This window comes from Protopterus annectens, chromosome 8.part0 (genome assembly GCF_019279795.1).
Source record: "Protopterus annectens isolate FY-2018-M chromosome 8.part0, PAN1.0, whole genome shotgun sequence".
NCBI lineage: Eukaryota > Metazoa > Chordata > Ceratodontiformes > Protopteridae > Protopterus > Protopterus annectens.
In genome coordinates, this window is record NC_056741.1 from 1022395514 (window position 1) to 1022414715 (window position 19202).

Here is a 19202-nt window from a genome sequence, read left to right on the forward strand (position 1 = left end):
AATGGCAACATACCCTTTTTTTATTGATTTACATAGTTGGAGCGAGAATATCAATCAATGTCAGGGGTATCCCGTTTGCAACAAGGGGACAGTGCTCGTCAGTGCAAACTAGTTGTCCTGTGTGCAACTAGGTACTGGAGAAAGTTCAATCATGCTTTTACAGGAAAAGTGTCACTCAATATGTCTGGCTCTGTACAGAGCACTGCCAAACACTAGAGGGGAAACTAATACCTCGACATTGAAAATTTAAGGATGAAGTATTTAGGCAGATATTCTGAAGTTAGAAATTAATGAAGCAGTACGTACTGAAGACAAAGAATTAGCTTGTCAAGAATGATGAAAAGAGGGGAGTCACATCAATGGCTACTTCTTGGCTGCGGCTAGTGCTGGTCTCACCCACAGCTTCACTCTGGTGGGATATAATGCTCCTTTGCTTCTTTTTTCACCAGAAACTAAATGTTAGCACCAATCCCAAGGTAAGTAACAGGCCACAACCTGTTTCGTGATCCGCAGTCTTGTCCTGCACTTTTTACACATTGAAAGTAACACTAAAACAAACTTGAATTTGGTAAGTAAACTTATCAGTATTGTGTGCTTAGTGTTTAGGAAGCATGTCCTTTGAAATGCAAAAGCATAATTTAAATTCCATTTACTTGCTTTTCTTAGCTGCTTTTATCAGAGTTGTTGGCTCAGAATTTGTGCAGAAGTATTTGGGTGAAGGTCCACGTATGGTGCGTGATGTCTTCAGGCTTGCTAAAGAAAATGCCCCTGCCATAATCTTTATTGATGAGATAGATGCAATAGCAACAAAACGATTCGATGCTCAGACAGGAGGTGAGACATTTTGATCTGTTGTTCATGACATCTACTACTGCTTTCTGTTGTGTATTTTATTAAAACTTAATTGGGCTAATTACAATGTCATATACCTTGCTGTAAAGTTTAACAGAAAACTGTGGCAAATGCTTAAAGTTTGGGTTTATGCCAATTCTGAATGTTTATTTTCCATTTAGTTTTTAGAAGTGCAAAAATGAAAAGGATTTAAAATTTGATATGTCTGAGTTGTACTTGTACATTATACTTGCTTTGTATTTGTCATTGTAAAGTTCAGGTCACCTTTGCTAATGGCATTCATTTGAATTCATGTCCCCTCCCCCTACCAAACAGGAACTTGGTCCTCTACAGCCTTTACTTAAATGGTCAAATCTGTGGTCACTTTGCTTTGGGAGAAGGGGAATTTTCCACTGCAGTGACCCCGTTCAGAAAGAGTGCAGTTTCAAACAGTAGCATTTGTACTCATTGTATACTGCCCCCACTATAATTGTTAGGCATTACTTATAAAAATACTGTGTGTGGTGTGCCGACATTAATACTGACTTTGTGGCATCTGAGAAGTCCTGTAAAGTATTTTCCTGTCTGTTACTGCTTATGCTTTTGAAAGGCACTTTTAAAGCTTCATAAACTTTTTATTAAAACTATGGCCCAAACAAAAAGGTGACATCACCTTAGGCTAGTGTCGTGTGTCCATTAAGAAACATGTTATAATGCATGTGTGATGCTGTGACCATTAAAGTCTGCAGAAGCACGAGATGCATTCCCTAAACTGATGCCACAGAGGTTAAAGATTACTGTTTGCACTCTGCAGCATCAGTGTACGGAAAGTTCCTTCCTCTGGCCTCATCTGATAGATCCTCCTTGGGTGCTTGATCCCAGTCTAAATGTTCCTTCCAAGTACTACACATCCTTACTTTCTGGTACAAGGTCTTTGTGATGAAAATTTACAAAAGCAAATGGAAGATGTTTGCTATTCGGGCCTCTCGTAGGACTCTGGATCCTTTCTCAACCCTTGTTCCAGCTGTCTTTGATTTTCTGGCTTCCCTATTTCACAATGGGGCCAGATGTCCTTCGTGTTTCACTGTTGCAGTCATTACATTTGGGTAATCCTGCTGGCAGGTTGCCCTCAGTCTGCCTGAATTCCAAAAGTCTTGGGTCCTGCGTCGGTTGCTGTCGCCTCCTCCCTGACGTCAGGTCGTCAGGGGTATAAAAGATGCAGCCGACACTGTTTTCTTCAGTCTTTCTTGCCGCGTGGTGCCCGAAGAAGAAGCAGTTCGCAAGTGCCAGTCGGCCGACTCCTGAGATTTTCATGTTCGAGTTTCAGATCTGAAGTCTTCATTAAAGCTAAGTAGCCCGTTGGGGAAACGTTTTTCTTGCTCCAGACAGATGTCAGAAAAAGTTAATAATTGTATTTCTTGTGGAAAGCAAATACCTCACAAGGACTTTCATTCTTACTGTATTCCTTGCCTAGGCCCTGACCACGATGTTTCAAGTTGTCGGTTTTGTGCTAGATTTAACCAACGCACTATTAAGTGTTGGTATGACTTTGCATTAAACTATTTTGGGTGCAGATTTAATTATAAAATGTCGTCTGATAGCAATCCGACTACCGTTGTTCACAAAAAACAAAAAGAAAAAGATAGACAACCGAGGCCCAAAACAGACGACGAAGCTTCTCCTAAGCCAGTCGCCGGTTCGCCAGTTCTCAGTGAGGCGCTTTCGCAGCCCCTGACACCCACTACTTTAGAGTTGCAGGCCACTTCCGACTCCCACGTGGAGTCTGCTATGCTGCTGGAAACTCAAGGTATTGGAGCCTCGGACAGTATTCCCTCAGATGGGTTCAGAGCCGCTGAGCAGGCTTCTGAGGGTGTATTCAGACCTAAACATCTCTACATTAAACCGACTTCATCTTCAAAGGCAAAGAGGGTAAAGCACCTTGGCCGAAGACTTGACCTTGATCAGGGGTTCCCATCCCCCTCCTGATAAGAGGCCTAGGCAAGAGGCTGACTATGAATCTTCAGATCAGGTTTCTGTTTCTTCTGATTCCTCTTCTGATCATGAATATTCACTTCCCCCCATGATGTTTCTGATGCTGAAGAATTTATTCCTTCAGCTTCTCCTCCTGAGGACTATTCTTTTGGGGAAACTTTGCATACCATGAGGGAGCATTTCCACTGGGAGAGCCAAGATTTTTCAGAATCTAAAAAGAGGCTCCGGTACTTCCTTTTACTACCTTAACACAGGCCTCTAGCCATTCCACCTGTGTTAGACATTGTAGATGTGTTTTCTGAGTCTAGTCTGACCCCTGACTCCCAACCTCCAGTTCCTGTTAAGCCTGGCAGATATTACAAGGTTCCTGACTCTCATAAATTCCTTTTCAAAAACCGTACTGCAGACCCAGAAACTATTTCACAGGGTCCCAAAAGGGTTAAGGCTTCCGCTGCAAAAAACCCTACCTCCTCTGACAGATTCTAGGGCACTGGATAGATGGGGAAAAAGGGTTTACACATCTGCTACCTTGGCTATAAGAGCCTTAAACTGTCTTTCATATGCTCAGATATCAGCAACATGTCATGTCATTGCTTAAACAGAAAATGTTGTTAAACTCTGAATGTGCAGAAAACAAAGAAATGCAGGATTTATTGCATGCAGCTGAACAAGTTGGAAAGCATACTTTGCAATGTGGTTTTGATTCTCTGGAGGCCTCCTGCAGGGCCGCAGTTACGGGTTCTGTAATTGAGGCATGCTTGCTTAAAGGAACAAAATCTGCCTGATTGTGTCAAGGTTAAATTACTAGATGCACCGTTACAGCATGATACTTTGTTTGGTGTTCAGGCAGAAGAGGTGTTAAAGAAAATGGAGGACAAAAGTACAACCACCTAGGATGTCCTTCAAGGATGCATCTGCAGTCCTAACAAATGGGTTGTCCTGGCCTCAGGCAGCCCTTCGGTCAGCCGGATTCCAAAGTCTGGGTCTGGCCTCGGCTGGTGTCGCACTTCACCCGACGTCATAGCTGCAGTTCTTCGGGTATAAAGGCATCAGCCGACGCCATTTTCCTCAGTCTTTCTTGCCGCGTGGCGCCCGAAGCAGAAGCTGTTCGCAAGTGCCGGTCGGTCAGATCCAGAGATTACTACTACCGAAGACTTCTAAAAAGCTAAGTACCCCGTTGGGGACTCTTTCTTGCCTCAGCCGATGTCAGAAAAAGTGAATAACTGTTTAACTTGTGGGAAACAAATACCTCATAAAGACTTCCACTCTTACTGCCTACCTTGTTTAGGCCCAGACCACAACGTAGCAGCTTGTTTAGCCTGTGCTTCCTTCAACCGACGGACGCTTAGACGTTGGTTGGAGTTTGCCGAGGAGTTTTTCGGCTCCGCTTTTGCTTATATCATGCCGTCGGAGACTCCGACTTCGCATTTAGCTAAAAAGCATAAGGAAAAGGACCGACACTCGCGGTCCGTGGTTTCGGCCGAATCCGCGGTTAAGCCAACCGCGAGTGTCTCTGTTTCGGCTGAAACAGAGTCTGCGGTTCTTCCTTCGGCCGAAAGCATGCCTCCTACTACCGAGGCCTCTTCCAGCATGGCCTGAATCTGCTACTGAATTTCCTGCTCTTACAGTTTCTCAGGATTTATCAGATACTATTCCCCTAGATGTATCTTCTCCTGCACGTGGAGCTGCTAGGCCCCCTGCATCCATGTCAATTAAGGCCTTTGCCAGGGCTAAAGCGGCTAAATCTTCCAAGGCCGTGCCTACTAAAGCCCCCTCTCACAGGCCTAGCTCTAGTACTCAAATGCTTAGTCTAGCAGAGGATCTCATTTCTTTGATCAGGGGATCCCAGTCTCACCCTGATAGGGCCTCTCAACCTCCTCCAGAGAAGAGGCCTAGAGCAGAACCCCCTGAGCCAGTTTCCACTGATTACTCCTGAGACGAATCAGAAAATACAAACCCTCCTGAGGGCCCTTATTCTCCATATGAGGACTCTGATGCAGAAGACTCCATTCCTTCTGCCTCTCCTCCTGAGGAATTTTCCTTTGGGGAAACCCTGCATGCTATGAGGGAACAATTTCAATGGCAGGGTCAGGATTTCTCAGACTCTAGGAAAAGGCTTAGAACTTTTTTGCATTTGCCACAGCATAGGCCTTTAGCCATTCCTCCAGTACTTACAGTTGTGGATGATGCATTTAATGATGCTTGTACTGCTCCTGATTCACTCCCTCCGGCCCCTGCTAAGCCCGACAGATACTACAGGGTTCCAGACACACATAATCACTTGTATAAGGCTCCTTTTGCAGATCCTGAAACTGTTTCACAGGGCCCCAAAGTGGTAGCAGCTACCTCTGCCAAAAACCCACTCCCCTCTGAAAGGGAATCTAGGGCCTTGGAGAGATGGGGTAAAAAAGTTTATACTTCTGCAACTCTTTCGGCTAGGGCCTTAAACTGTCAATTCCACATGATTCAGTATCAAGAATTTATGTTAGATCAGTTATCTAAAAAGCTGTCCTCACCTGAACCTTTAGACCGAAAATCTCTTCAGGAAATGGTACATAACATACAGCAGGTCAGTAATCATTCCTTAAAATGCGGCTATGATGCACTGGAGGCCTCCTTTAGATCAGCTATGACTGGTACCGTGATCAGAAGGCATGCATGGTTAAAAGAGCAGTCCTTACCAGACCATGTAAAATCAAAGCTCCTAGATGCTCCTATGGATAAACACAATTTGTTTGGCTCTCCTGCACAGCAAGTGCTTAAGAAGGTGGAAGAGAAAGCAAAATCTGTCCAGACAGTCAAGGATTTCTTACAGGTCCAGCCTCCAAGGTTTAGTAGGAACTGGCCTTCCAAGAATTGGTCCTTTCCAGACTCCAACAGAGCACAGAGAGGCAGGAATAGGCACAAGAGGCAGAGGTCAATCCAGAGGTGCCTACAGAGGACGTCAGTGGCAGCCTAACAACCAGCGAAGTACTGCTGCAGACCCAGCCACTACCACTTCCACAGGACAATCACAGTGACTTGGCTCTGAAGCCGCCTACCAGGGAACAACTAGAAGCACCTTTAGGCGGAAAGCTAGCCTTATTTTCAGTAAACTGGCATTGCATTACAAGAGACAAATGGATTTTACAGACAATAGACAAAGGTTACAGGTTTCACTTCCATACTCTACCAAGGAAGAGAGGAATGCCAAACCTACCTCCAAATCAAATGGCAAACGCTCTAGAACAAATAGACAACTTAAAAAGGATGAGAGCTATAGAAAAGGTACCATCTATGGAACAAGGGCAAGGATTTTACTCCAGACTTTTCCAGGTGCCAAGGAAGGAAAATCAATGGAGACCTATTCTAGACCTGTCCGCACTGAATACATACCTCATTGTCCCAAAATTCAAAATGCTGACTCTACAGCAGCTTCTTCCCATGCTGGGCAAGGAGTCCTGGCTGGTAACTCTAGATCTCAAGGAGGCATACGTGCACGTCCCCATACGACCAAATTGCAGAAGATACCTCAGATTTCTTGCAGGATCGGAGCATTATCAATTCTCAGTATTGCCTTTTGGCTTATCTACTGCGCCCAGAGTATTCACGAAATGCCTGGCATCAGTAATTGCTCATTGCAGGCTTCAGGGAATTCAAATTTACCCTTACCTGGACGACTGCCTGCTACAAGCGGACAACAAAAACAAATTAAAAGACTTGAAAAGGGTCATTCATCTACTGCAAGCCCTGGGATACACAGTCAATATAAAAAAGTCAAGGCTGTTGCCATCCCAAAGGATAACTTTCTTGGGTGCAGAACTGGACACATCAAATCAAATGGCATCCCTCACAGCAGAAAAACAAAAGCACCTTCCACTCTACTTCATGGCATTAACAACGCAGAACCAGCTTACAGCAAGGAAAGTCCTGCAAGCCCTGGGTTACATGGCATCCTGCATAATTTTGATCCCACATGCCAGACTGCATATGAGGAAGTTGCAATGGTACCTCAGGAATTTATGGTCTCAGCACAAGCACAGCCTAGAAACCAAAATTCCAATAATTCCATGCCTGAAGCAAGAATTCAGATGGTGGGCTCAGGCCTGTCAATTGAACAAAGGACTGCCCTTCCACAGCCCTCAACCAAGCCAGACTATCACCACAGACGCCTCAGACCTTGGTTGGGGGGCACACATGCTGGACAAGTGCATACAAGGCTTATGGACTCAAGACCAGCTAAACCTACACATAAACCAAAAAGAAATGCTGGCAGTAAAACTGGCAATTCAGGCATTCAGACCGTTTCTCCAACAGGGACAATTGCTGATAAGGACGGACAACACCACAGTTATGTGGTATATCAACAAACAGGGTGGCACACATTCATATCCTCTATGCCGGATGGCATGGATCTCTGGAATGTGGCCCTAAGCCTCAACATACAGCTCAAGGCAATATTTGTGCCAGGGAAAGAGAACATACTAGCAGACATCTTAAGCAGGACTACCACGGATGCCCACGAATGGATGCTGCATCCAGACATCTTCAAATCCATCACAAGGAAATGGGGACTACCAGAAATAGACCTATTCGCATCCCCACACAATCACCAATTGAAAAAATTCTGCACAAGGACATACCACCCACTTGCTTGGAAGGTGGACTCCCTATCTTTCAGTTGGGAAAACCTGACAGCATATGCATTCCCACCTCTTCCTTTGATGCACAAGGTGCTATTGAAGATCAAAGAAGACCACCCAAGAATCATCCTGATAGCTCCAGACTGGCCGAGGCAGCACTGGTACCCACTACTGAGGAGTATGTCTCGGGGACTCGCATGGCCTCTACCCCAGGTTCCTTTACTGCTAACACAGAACAACTTCAAAACCCTGCATCCGAACCTGAAAACACTGCAGCTAGCTGCTTGGAGCATTGCATAAGACAAAATAACCCAGATTTATCTCAAAGGGTTAAAGACATTATCTTGGAAGCTCGCAGACCCTCAACAAGAAAAACTTACTCAGCGAAATGGAAAAGATATCTCTTTTGGAGTGCAGCAAAAGGGCAAAATGTAGCACTGGTAAACATAGCTAACATCCTGGAATACTTAGCAGAGTTTTTCCACAATGGCTGTCTTACTCTTCCATTAAGATTCATGCGTCAGCTATTTCAGCAGAATACAACATGGATCCTCCAGTCTTCTCTCATCCTCTACTCAGGCAGTTTCTGAGAGGAATCAAAAATGTAAAGCCACCAAGGAAGCCACCATTGCCTACATGGGACTTGAACTTTGTGCTAGAAAAGTTGACACTTCCCCTTTTGAACCAGCAGCAACAGCAGAATTACAGTACTTATCATGGAAAACTGCTTTCCTGCTTGCAATCACTTCAGCAAGAAGGGTTTCTGAATTACAGGCATTAATGGCAGTGCAACCCTTCCTTATCTTCCATCAGGATAGAGTGTCCATGAGAACTAATCCTACCTTTATGCCAAAGGTGGTCTCCAGGGTATCTTTAAACCAAGCAATCCACCTACCTACATTCTTCCCCAACCCACAGAACAGGGAGAAAGACTGCTGCATACCTTGGATGTGCATAGGCAATTGCGCTACTACCTGGACAGAACCAAGAACAATAGAAAATCTGACCAGCTTCTGGTAGCATATGCCACAGGCATGGAAGGAAAAGCAATTTCAAAACAGACAATCTCAAAATGGATAGGAAATTGCATTAGATTTTGTTATTCTTATCATGGAAAGGCAACTCCAGAGAATATCAGACCTCACTCCACAAGGGCTACAGCCACTACTACAGCTGTTTTACGAGGAGTGGCTACAAAGACATTTTAGAGGCTGCTACTTGGAGCTCCGTGCATACATTTGCCAAGCATTATAATCTACCCTTATACTCCAGATCCCGAGCAGGTTTTGCCACTGCTGTTTTGCAAGGGATCTTAACTACACCATAATCTTGTTAGGGCCTCCTCCCCCAGTTTGGCTATGGTATTCTACCCATTTGTTAGGACTGCAGATGCATCCTTGAAGGACATAGTACAGTTTTGTACCTACCATAAATGTAGATGTCCGAGAGGTATGCATCTGCAGTCAGGATTACCCACCCTCCTTCCCCACTGTGGTACTCCTAGGGTATTTGCCCATCTTGTAGCTAGCTGGGGGAATCTATTATGGTGTATTTGTTTGTTTGTATATATGTATATACATGTTTATTTCTATTTGCTCTCTGTTGTTTGGAAACAATTGCATTTATCCAAATTTAGCCTTCCTAGAGGGCATCTGGGGCAAGAAACACGGAGGAAAATGGCGTCGGCTGATGCCTTTATACCCGAAGAACTGCAGCTATGACGTCGGGTGAAGTGCGACACCAGCCGAGGCCAGACCCAGACTTTGGAATCCGGCCGACCGAAGGGCTGCCTGAGGCCAGGACAACCCATTTGTTAGGACTGCAGATGCATACCTCTCGGACATCTACATTTATGGTAGGTACAAAACTGTACTTTTAGTGGACACTGGCCTACAAAGAATTGGTCCTTTCCAGTGTCAGACAGACCTCAAAGGGGCAGATCCAGAGGCCCTAGAGGCAGATCCCAGGCACAAGGTTCATACAGGTCAAAGCAATGGGGTACTTCTACCTCCAAAGGTGGAGAAGACAAATCACAACCATACAGGAAACAGTCCCAATGACTTCCCCTGCCTGCACCAAGCACTTATCTCCTGGCAGCACCTTTAGGGGGAAAAATAGCACTATTTTGTCAGAATTGGCACATTATAACCCAAGACAAGTGAGTTCTAAACATAGTGTCACAAGGCTACAAGTTTCACTTCCATACCCTGCCAAATGCGAATGGTTGGCCAGATCTACCAAAACATCAGTGGGCAGAGGCAGAAAAACAAGTCTCATCCCTCATGGACATGGGGGCTATTCAACAAGTACCACCGCAAGAGCAGGGGCAAGGATTTTATTCAAGACTGTTCTTGGTACCCAGAAAGGACAAAGCCTGGAGACCAATACTGGACCTATCTATTCTAAACACTTTCATGGATATACCAAAATTCAAAATGTTGACCTTGCAGCAGCTTCTGCCCATGCTGGGCAAAAAGGCTTGGCTCGTGACTTTAGACCTAAAAGAGGCATACCTTCATGTCCCAATCAGGCAATCATGCAGAAGATACCTCAGATTCAAAGCTGGCTCAATGCATTACCAATTCTCTGCATTGCCTTTTAGCTTATCTACTGCGCCCAGGGTCTGTACAAAGTGCCTGGCACCAGTAATTGCTTTCTGCAGACAGAGGAATATGAATATATCCTTACTTGGACGAATATATCCTTACTTGGACGACTGCCTGATTCAAGCAGAGAACAAGGACATTCTACTACAGCATCTGGCGTTTGTGAAAAGACTTTTAACATGCCTAGGGTACACAGTCAACGAAAGGAAATCAAAACTAGTACCCTCTCAAGAGATAATATTGCAGGGTGCAAGCTTAAATATAACTGCCCAGATGGCTTATCTCACGCCAGACAAACAAGGCAACTGACTACCTATTTCAAAAAATTGGCAGCAAAGGCCCAGTTATCTGCAAGAACAATTCTGCAGGCTTTGGGCTTCATGGCATCCTGCATCCTACTAATTCCATATGCAAGACTGCATATGAGGAAACTTCAGTGGTACCTAAAGTGTCTGGACGCAACATTGCCACAGCCTGGAAACAATAATTACTCTCATTCCCTGCCTGCAACAGGAGTTTCGATGGTGGGTGAAGGCTTGTCACCAAAACAAGGGCATTCATTTACATTACTCCCAGCCAGGCAGAACCTAACAACGGATGCATCAGATTATGCCTGTGGGGCCCACATGTCAGGAAGAGGCACTCAGGGCACCTGGTCCACAAACCAAATGCATCTACATATCAATCAAAAAGAGATGCTAGCTGTCCAAAATGCCCTGTCAGCCTTCAAGGACCTACTTCATCCAGGACAACTACTGATAAAGACAGACAACACCACGGTCATGTGGTATATAACAAGCGGGGGGCGGGGCACACATTCTTACCCCCTTTGCAGACTAGCCATGGCTTTGTGGGACACAGCATTGACTTACCAAGTTCATCTGCAGGCACAATTCCTGCCAGGAAAGGAAAATACTCTGGCAGACGAATTAAGCAGAAACCTCATGGATCCCCACGTGTGGCAGCTGGATCCACAAGTCTTCAGCATAACAAGGAAATGGGGATGCCCGGACATAGATCTATTTGACTCCCCTCACAACTACTAACTAAAAAGATTCTGCACAAGGACTTTATTTTATTTATTATTTATTTTACATTTGTTAACCGGGCTAGTCTAGCTGGATATATTTCCATTTTCAGTAGAGGCCGGGAAAAACTCCACATATAGAGATTACAGATTACAGACTGGTAGGACTTAGACAAGGAATATTGTTATCCAAACAAGAGTAGGAGTTAAAAATTTCTAGACAATCTAAATGCAATCATAATGAATATTATTACAAGCATGGAAAGTGGACGCCTTATGTTTCAACTGGAAAAACCTATCAGTATATGCTTTTCCTCCACTGCCTCTTCCCCAAGGTACTCCTAAAGGTCAGAGAGGAGAAACCAAAGATGATATTGATTGCCCCAGACTGGCCCCATACTGGTATCCGATCTTGAGGAACTTGTCTCAATGCCCAGCCTGGACCTTACCTCATATACCTCATTTACTGTCCCAACAAAACATTCAGATCCTACACAGCCAACTCCGGACTCTAAACCTGGCCGCATGGCGGATAATGTAGCCATACAAAGCACACCTCTCAGTAAAGCTGTGATGGATGTCATTTTGGAAGCCAGAAGGCCCAGTACTAGGAAATCTTATGCTGGAAAATGGAAGAGATTTTGTGCTTGGAACCAGGCACAAGGAACTGCTACAGCTGTACCAAATATTCTTCAGATTTTGCAGTACTTAACTGAGATGCTGGACAAAGGCCTATCTTTTTCATCAATTAAAATTCATGCCTCTGCCATTTCGGTTCATTACAATCAGAGCCACCAATCTTTTCTCATCCTTTATTAAGGCAGTACCTCAGAGGAGCCAAAAATTTAAGGCCTCCTAGAAGATCACCATTACCTGCATGGGACCTCAATTATGTCTTGGAAAAACTCACCCTACCTCCTTTTGAACCAGCTTCTACTGTTGATATAAAGTTTTTATCTTGGAAAACAGTTCTGCTTTTAGCAATAACTTCTGCAAGACGAGTATCGGAGCTACAGGCACCCATGGCTGTGGAACCTTTTATCACTTTTTATCCAGACAATGTCTCTGAGGACAAACCCAACATTTATGCCTAAGGTGGTGTCCAGTGTGGCCCTTAACCAAACTATTAATTTGCCAACTTTTTATCGAAATCCACAGAACAAGGGGGAGAGAATTCTGCATTCTTTGGACGTACACACAGCTTAGATTCTATTTGGACAAAACTAAAGTTTTCAGGAAGACGGAGCAATTACTAGTGGCATATGCTGCAGGATCACAAGGAAAGGCCATCTCCAAGCAGACTATTTCAAAGTGGATAGGCCACTGCATTAGTTTCTGCTATTCACAGCATGGCAAGCCAGTGCCTAAGGGCATTAGGCCACATTCAACCAGAGCTGCAGCCACTTCAGCAGCCTTTCTCAGGGGAGTGCCAACTAAAGACATTTTAGAGGCTGGTAGAGTTCAGTACATACCTTTACAAAGCGTTATCTGCTACTCTACTCTACTCTAAATCCAGGGCAGGCTTTGCCACTGCAGTTCTGCAGGGCCTCATAGCCGCTCCTAATGCCGTTTAGCTCCAGCCTCCCAACCATAGCTTTGGGACTCTACCCAAATGTAATGACGAACAGTGAAACGCGAAGAATTAAGTACAGTTTTGTACACTTACCATAAATGTAGATGTTAGTGTATTCACTGTTGCAGTCCAGGTTACCCACCCGCCACCCCCTTTACTTCTACTGGAACTTATCTTTCCTTCTCTGATCTATACAATCTATGTGGTGTATTTGCTTGTAGATGAAGGTAAAGTTTATATTGGTGCATGTATGTTTTATATATACATAGATGTATATATTTTGGCTACCCTTTAGAGGGCACCTGACATCTGGAGCAAGAAAAACTGAAGAAAATGGCGGCGGCTGCATCTTTTATACCCCTGACGACAGGGAGGAGGCGACAGCAACCGACGCAGGACCCAAGACTTTGGAATTCAGGCCGACTGAGGGCAACCTGCCAGCAGGATTACCCAAATGTAATGACTGCAACAGTGAATATACTCTTAACATCTACATTTATGGCAGGTGTACACAACTGTACTTTACTGGACTATCAAAGTCCAGTTAGCTGCCGTTTTGAGTTTTCATTTTGGAGAAAATCAGTCCTCTGTCGCTTCCCTTAAATTATCCAAGGCTCAACTTAGTGATGCATTCCTTCTCAGACTTCCCCAAAGAGATCCTGGTCTTCCTTGGGTCATTAGTTAAAGCTTGCAACAGGATAGTAAACCTCTTCTGAACCATCAGCCAAGGTGGCCCTCAAATTTCTGGCTTTGAAAAATTATTTTTGGTAGCCATTACTTCAGGTAGGAGAGTGCGCCTGCAATTCAGACATTTGTGCAAAAACCCTCTTAACCTGAATTTTCATATAGGTAGTGTCCCTGTGCACTAATTCATCTTTTATTCCAAAGGTGTTTATCAACCTTGCACTTCCCTCGCTCCCAATTCTCCTAACTGAGGGGAATTCATGCTCCATTTGCTGGATGTGCATCTTGGGCTCAGTTTGTACAGTTACCATACAAAGAAGATTAGAAAGTCTGATCAGTAGCTGGTTTCCTTTTCATTAGCCAAATTGGGTCAGGGAGTCTCCAGAGTAACAATTTTTAGATGGTTGTCTAACTGCATCTCGTATGTTTATAGAAAGGAGGAGCTGACTTTACTCAAACCCATGAAAGCTTCTTCACCTAGCTCTCTGGCTACTTCTGCCTCCACCTTCTCAAGAGCTTCCATTGATGTATGTGCTGCAGCCACATGGTCCAATGTATTCACATTCATTTCTCATTATAAATTGGACTTGCTCTCCAGAGAGAGGGCTGCTTTTGATTCAGCCATCGTCCAGAATATCTTTCCATGAGACTTACCAAGGATTTCATCAGCTGGGAACTCTGATGTTCATCGTGTTTCACTGTTGCAGTCATGACTGTAGGGTTCTCCCCTGCCGGCAGGCAGCCCTCGGTCGGCCAGAATTCCAAAGTCTGGGTCCGGCGTCGGTTGTTCGACCGTGCTCCCTGATGTCAGAGCGCGAGGAGTACAAAGCTGACAGCCGACGCCATCTTCTCCAGTCTTTCTTGCCGTGCGGTGATAGCAGTTCGCAAGTGCCGGTCGGCTGACTCCTGACTATTTTTCTGATTAACTTCAGTCCGAAGATTTTCTTCTCCACTCAAAGCCAAGTACCCCGTTGGGGAAACTTTTTTCTTGCTCCACTCCGATGTCAGAAAAAGTTAATAATTGTATTTCATGTGGGAAGCAAATACCTCCATAAGGATTTTCATTCTTACTGTATTCCTTGCTTAGGCCCTGACCACGACGTAGCTAGTTGTCGGTTTTGTGCTAGATTCAATCAACGTACAATTAAGCGAGGGTACGATTTTGCTTTTCATTACTTCGGTAGGCACTTTAACTACAAAATGTTGTCTGATACGGTTCCGGCTACCGGAGTTCACAAACATCGCAAGGATAAAGACAGGCCTCCGAGGTCCAAATCTGATGATAGCGCACAAGCGGATCCAGCTTCAGGTCCGGCCGTCGTCAGTGAGGCGCTTTTGCAGCCCCTGTTGTCAGCCATTTCAGATCAGATGGCCGAAACGGACTCTCATGAGGAGCCAACCAGGCCTTTAAATATTTCTATTGCAGGACCTTCGGACAATGCTCCTTCGGATGGGTCCGGAGCCGCTGTGCAGGTACCGGCTTCCGAAGGGGTTTTCAGGCCTACTCAGCTTCTAATAAAGGCAAAGCCAAAGACAAAGGCAAAGACTCCTAAATCAAAGACTGCAACACAGGCCTCCTCTGAACTGGCTCCCAAGTCACAGAAACAGTTACTCAAGATGGCGGAGGATTTACTTACTATGATTAGGGGTTCACATCCCCCTCCAGATAAAAGGCCAATGCAGGATGTTTATTATGATTCCTCTAATCAGGCTTCTGTTTCCTCAGTTTCTTCTTCTGACCAGGAATATTCTTTCCCTCCTTATGAGGATTCTGATGCTGAGGAATCCATTCCTTCAGCTTCTCCCCCTGAGGATTTCTCTTTTGGTGAAACTTTGCATGAAATGAGGGAACATTTCCACTGGGAAGGACAGGAGTATTCGGAATCTAAGAAAAGACTGAGGGATTTTCTTCTTCTTCCCCAACATAGACCCTGGCTATTCCTCCTGTTTTGGATATTGTGGATGATGCCTTTTGGAGGCTAACTTAACCCTGACTCTCTTCCTCCTGCTCCTGTTAAGCCTGATAGATATTACAGGGTTCCTGATTCCCACCAGTTTTTATACAAGAACCCTTCTGCTGACCCTGAAACCATTTCTCAGGGTCCTAAGGGAGTAAAGGCCGCTTCTGCCAAAAATCCCATTCCTACTGAAAAGGATTCTCGATCCTTAGAAAGATGGGGCAAAAAAGTGTACACTTCTGCTACTTTGTCCATTAGGGCTTTAAACTGTCAGTTTCATATGCTGAAATACCAGCAATTTCTCTTGTCTGTTTTAAAACAAAAGCTTACTTCCATTTCTGCCTATACAGATGATAAGGAATTACATGACTTATTGCATGCCACTGAACAAGTTGGGAAGCATGGTTTACACTGTGGATTTGATGCCTTGGAGGCTTCTTGTAGGGCTGCTGCCTCCGGCACAGTCATTAGAAGGCATGCATGGCTAAAGGAACAAAATTTGCCTGAACAAGTAAAGGCTAAATTATTGGATGCTCCTGTTCAGCATAATGTTTTGTTTGGATCAAAAGCTGAAGAGGTGATTAAAAAGATGGAGGATAAGGTGAAATCCATGCAAACAGTTAAAGATTTCTTACAAGTACAGCCACCTAGATTTAGCAGGAATTGGCCTTCAAAAAATTGGTCCTTTCCCACTTCAGACAGGCCTCAGAGGGGTAGATATAGATGCTCCAGAGGAAGGCCTCAAACACAAGCTTCTTATAGACCAAGACAGTGGACTGCTTCCACCCCTAGGGGAGGAGAGGACAGGTCACAAACTCAAAGGAAACAAACTCAATGACTTCCTCTGTTGGGCTACAGGAACTTCTTGCCTGGAAGCCCCTCTTGGAGGAAAACTCTTTTTTTTTTTTTTATCAAAATTGGACTCAAATAACCCAAGACAAGTGGGTTTTGGATGTGGTTTTAAGAGGTTACAAATTCCATTTTCAGACCTTGCCAAGGCCAAGCGGATGGCCAGACCTTCCAAAACATCAGTGGACGGAGGCCTTAAACCAGGTGGAAGCTCTTTTGGCTATGAATGCCATAGAACTGGTTCCACTTCCAGAGATGGGAAAAGGTTTTTACTCTAGGCTCTTTCTAGTCCCCAGGAAGCAAAACTCATGGAGACCCATTCTGGATCTGTCGGTCTTGAACACCTTTCTAGAGATTCCAAAATTCAAGATGCTTACTGTACAGCAGCTACTTCCAATGCTGTCCAAAGATGCATAGATGGGAATGTGTAAATATGCCTCCTTTAAATCCAAAGTTACCATCAGGCAGGATCACAGAAAATACCTCAGGTTCAAGGCCGGATCGAGGCACTTTCAATTCTCTGCGCTGCCCTTTATATTGTCTACTGCGCCCAGGGTCTTCACCAAATGCCTGGCTCCAGTAGTAGCTTACTGCAGACTCAAGGGAATTCAAATTTACCCTTATCTGGACGATTGTCTAATTCAGGCAGACAGCAAGGATGTCTTACTCCAGCATCTAGAATTTGTACAGAACCTCCTCAAGTTCCTGGGATTCTCTGTAAACATAAAAAAGTCAAATTTGACACCATCACAACAGATAACTTTTCTGGGTGCTCTTCTAAACACCACAACCCAGATGGCATTTCTGACATCCGAAAAACAATTACAGCTGGCTTCAACTTTCAAAACCTTGGCAACTTTAACTCAACTATCTGCAAGGAAATTCCTGCAGGCTTTGGGTTACATGGCCTCCTGCATCTCTTACCATATGCAAGACTACACATGAGGAAAATACAGTGGTACCTAAAAAGTGTATCAGCATTGCCACAGTTTAGACATACTGATCTCCGTCCTTCCTTGCCTTCAAAAGGAATTCCTTTGGTGGTCCAGGGCATGTGCTCTAAACAAAGGGAAACCCTTCCGTCTGCCTCCTGCCACTCAGATTCTAACCATGGACGCCTCGGATTATGCTTGGGGAGCCCATTTTCAGGGCAACTGTCTGCAGGGCCTTTGGACAAAGGATCAGAAGCACCTGCTTATCAATTTAAAGGAAATGTTAGCCATTCAGAAAGCTCTATTGGCCTTCAGGAATCTTTTACAACCAGGACAACTACTAATACGGACAGACAACACCACAGTTATGTGGTACATAAACAAGCAAGGGGGATCTCATTCTTACCCCCTTTGCAGACTAGCCATGGATCTATGGAACACAGCTCTAGCTTGCAATCTGGATCTTCAAGCTCAGTTTCTATCAGGGAAACAAAACTTCCTGGCAGATAGTCTGAGCAGAAACCTTTCGGATCCACACGAGTGGATGCTGGACACCAATATATTCAGGATGATAACAGCAGTCTGGGGATGTCCTCACATAGACCTCTTTGCATCCCATCTCAATCATCAACTACAGAATTTTTGCACCAGGACTTTCCACAGAGAAGCTTGGAAAGTGGATGCCCTGTCATTCAGTTGGAGGAACCTCTCTGGGTATGCCTTTCCGCCTCTTCCTCTTCTTCCACGGGTCTTATTGAAGATAAAACAGGACAAGCCCAAGATGATAATCTTGCTGGCTCCAAATTGGCCTCGGCAGTTTTGGTATCCAACTCTAAAAAACCTATGTCTGGAGCCCCCTTGGGTTTTACCTCAGTCTCTGAACCTTCTGTCCCAACATCAGGGTCGGGTTCTACACTCTCTCATGTCAGAACTCTCAGCCTGGCGGCCTGGTTAATCCAGGGCCTTTGATTTCTTCTTTCCTACCCAAGCAGGTTATTGATGTCATTTTAGAAGCCAGACGTCCTAGCACTAGAAAATGTTATGCAGGAAAATGGAAAAGATTTTGTTCCTGGATGCAGGCTCAGGATTCTGATCCTCTTCTTCCTAACATTACCTTCATTTTACTTTACTTGACAGATCTCTTACATAAGGGTTTCTCTTTCTCTTCCATTAAGATACATGCCTCTGCTATTTCTGCTCATTATAATACAGACCCTCCCATCTTTTCCCACCAGCTCATGAGACAGTTTCTCAGAGGAGCTAAGAACTTACGACCTCCTAGATCTCCTTCTATTCCTGCTTGGGATCTCAACTATGTTTTGGAAAAACTAACCTTGCCTCCTTTTGAGCCTGCTGCCTCTTCTGACTCCAAGTTTTTATCTTGGAAGACAGCTATCTTGTTAGCCCTAACCTCTGCCAGGAGAGTTTCAGCGTTACAAGCTCTTATGGCTGTGGAACCTTATATTATTTTTCATCAAGACAGGGTATCTTTGAGGACTAATCCTACCTTCATGCCTAAGGTGGTTTCCAAAGTGGCTTTAAATCAAACTGTCCACTTGCCAACCTTTTTCCCCACTCCTCAAAATAAAGGGGAAAGGATCTTACATTCCTTGGATGTACACAGACAACTACGTTTTTACCTGGACAGAACCAAGGACATCAGAAAATCAGAACAATTGTTTGTTTCTTATGCTTCAAGCTCCCAAGGTAAAAGCCATTTCAAAACAGACCATTTCTAAATGGATTGCTCATGGAATCAGATTTTGTTATTCACACCATGGAAAGCAAATCCCAGGGAGTATCTGGACTCATTCCACCAGAGCTGCTGCCACTTCATGCCTTCCTCATGGGAGTTCCTACCAAAGACATTTTGGAAGCTGCAACTTGGAGTTCAGTGCATACTTTTTCTAAGCACTACAATCTACCTCTCTACTCTAAGTCTAGGGCAGGCTTTGCCTCTGCAGTCTTGCAGGGCCTTTTAGCCGCCCCTTCTTCTTTATGACCACCTCCCTTTCTTTCAGCTTTGGGATTCTACCCTACAGTCATGACTGCAACAGTGAAACACGATGAACATAGTACAGTTGTGTACACCTACCATAAATGTAGATGTTAGTGTCTTCACTGTTGC

At 44.6% G+C, this 19202-nt stretch overlaps 1 protein-coding gene across 1 annotated transcript in view; it reads left to right on the forward strand.

Annotated features, from left to right (window-relative positions):
- The window catches only part of PSMC4 (proteasome 26S subunit, ATPase 4), a 643785-nt gene that overhangs the window by 242024 nt on the left and 382559 nt on the right, over positions 1-19202 (forward strand). Inside the window, exon 7 of the mRNA XM_044079358.1 lies at positions 667-834. Coding sequence (XP_043935293.1) covers positions 667-834 — 168 coding nt within the window. The remainder of the gene's footprint in view (positions 1-666; positions 835-19202) is intronic.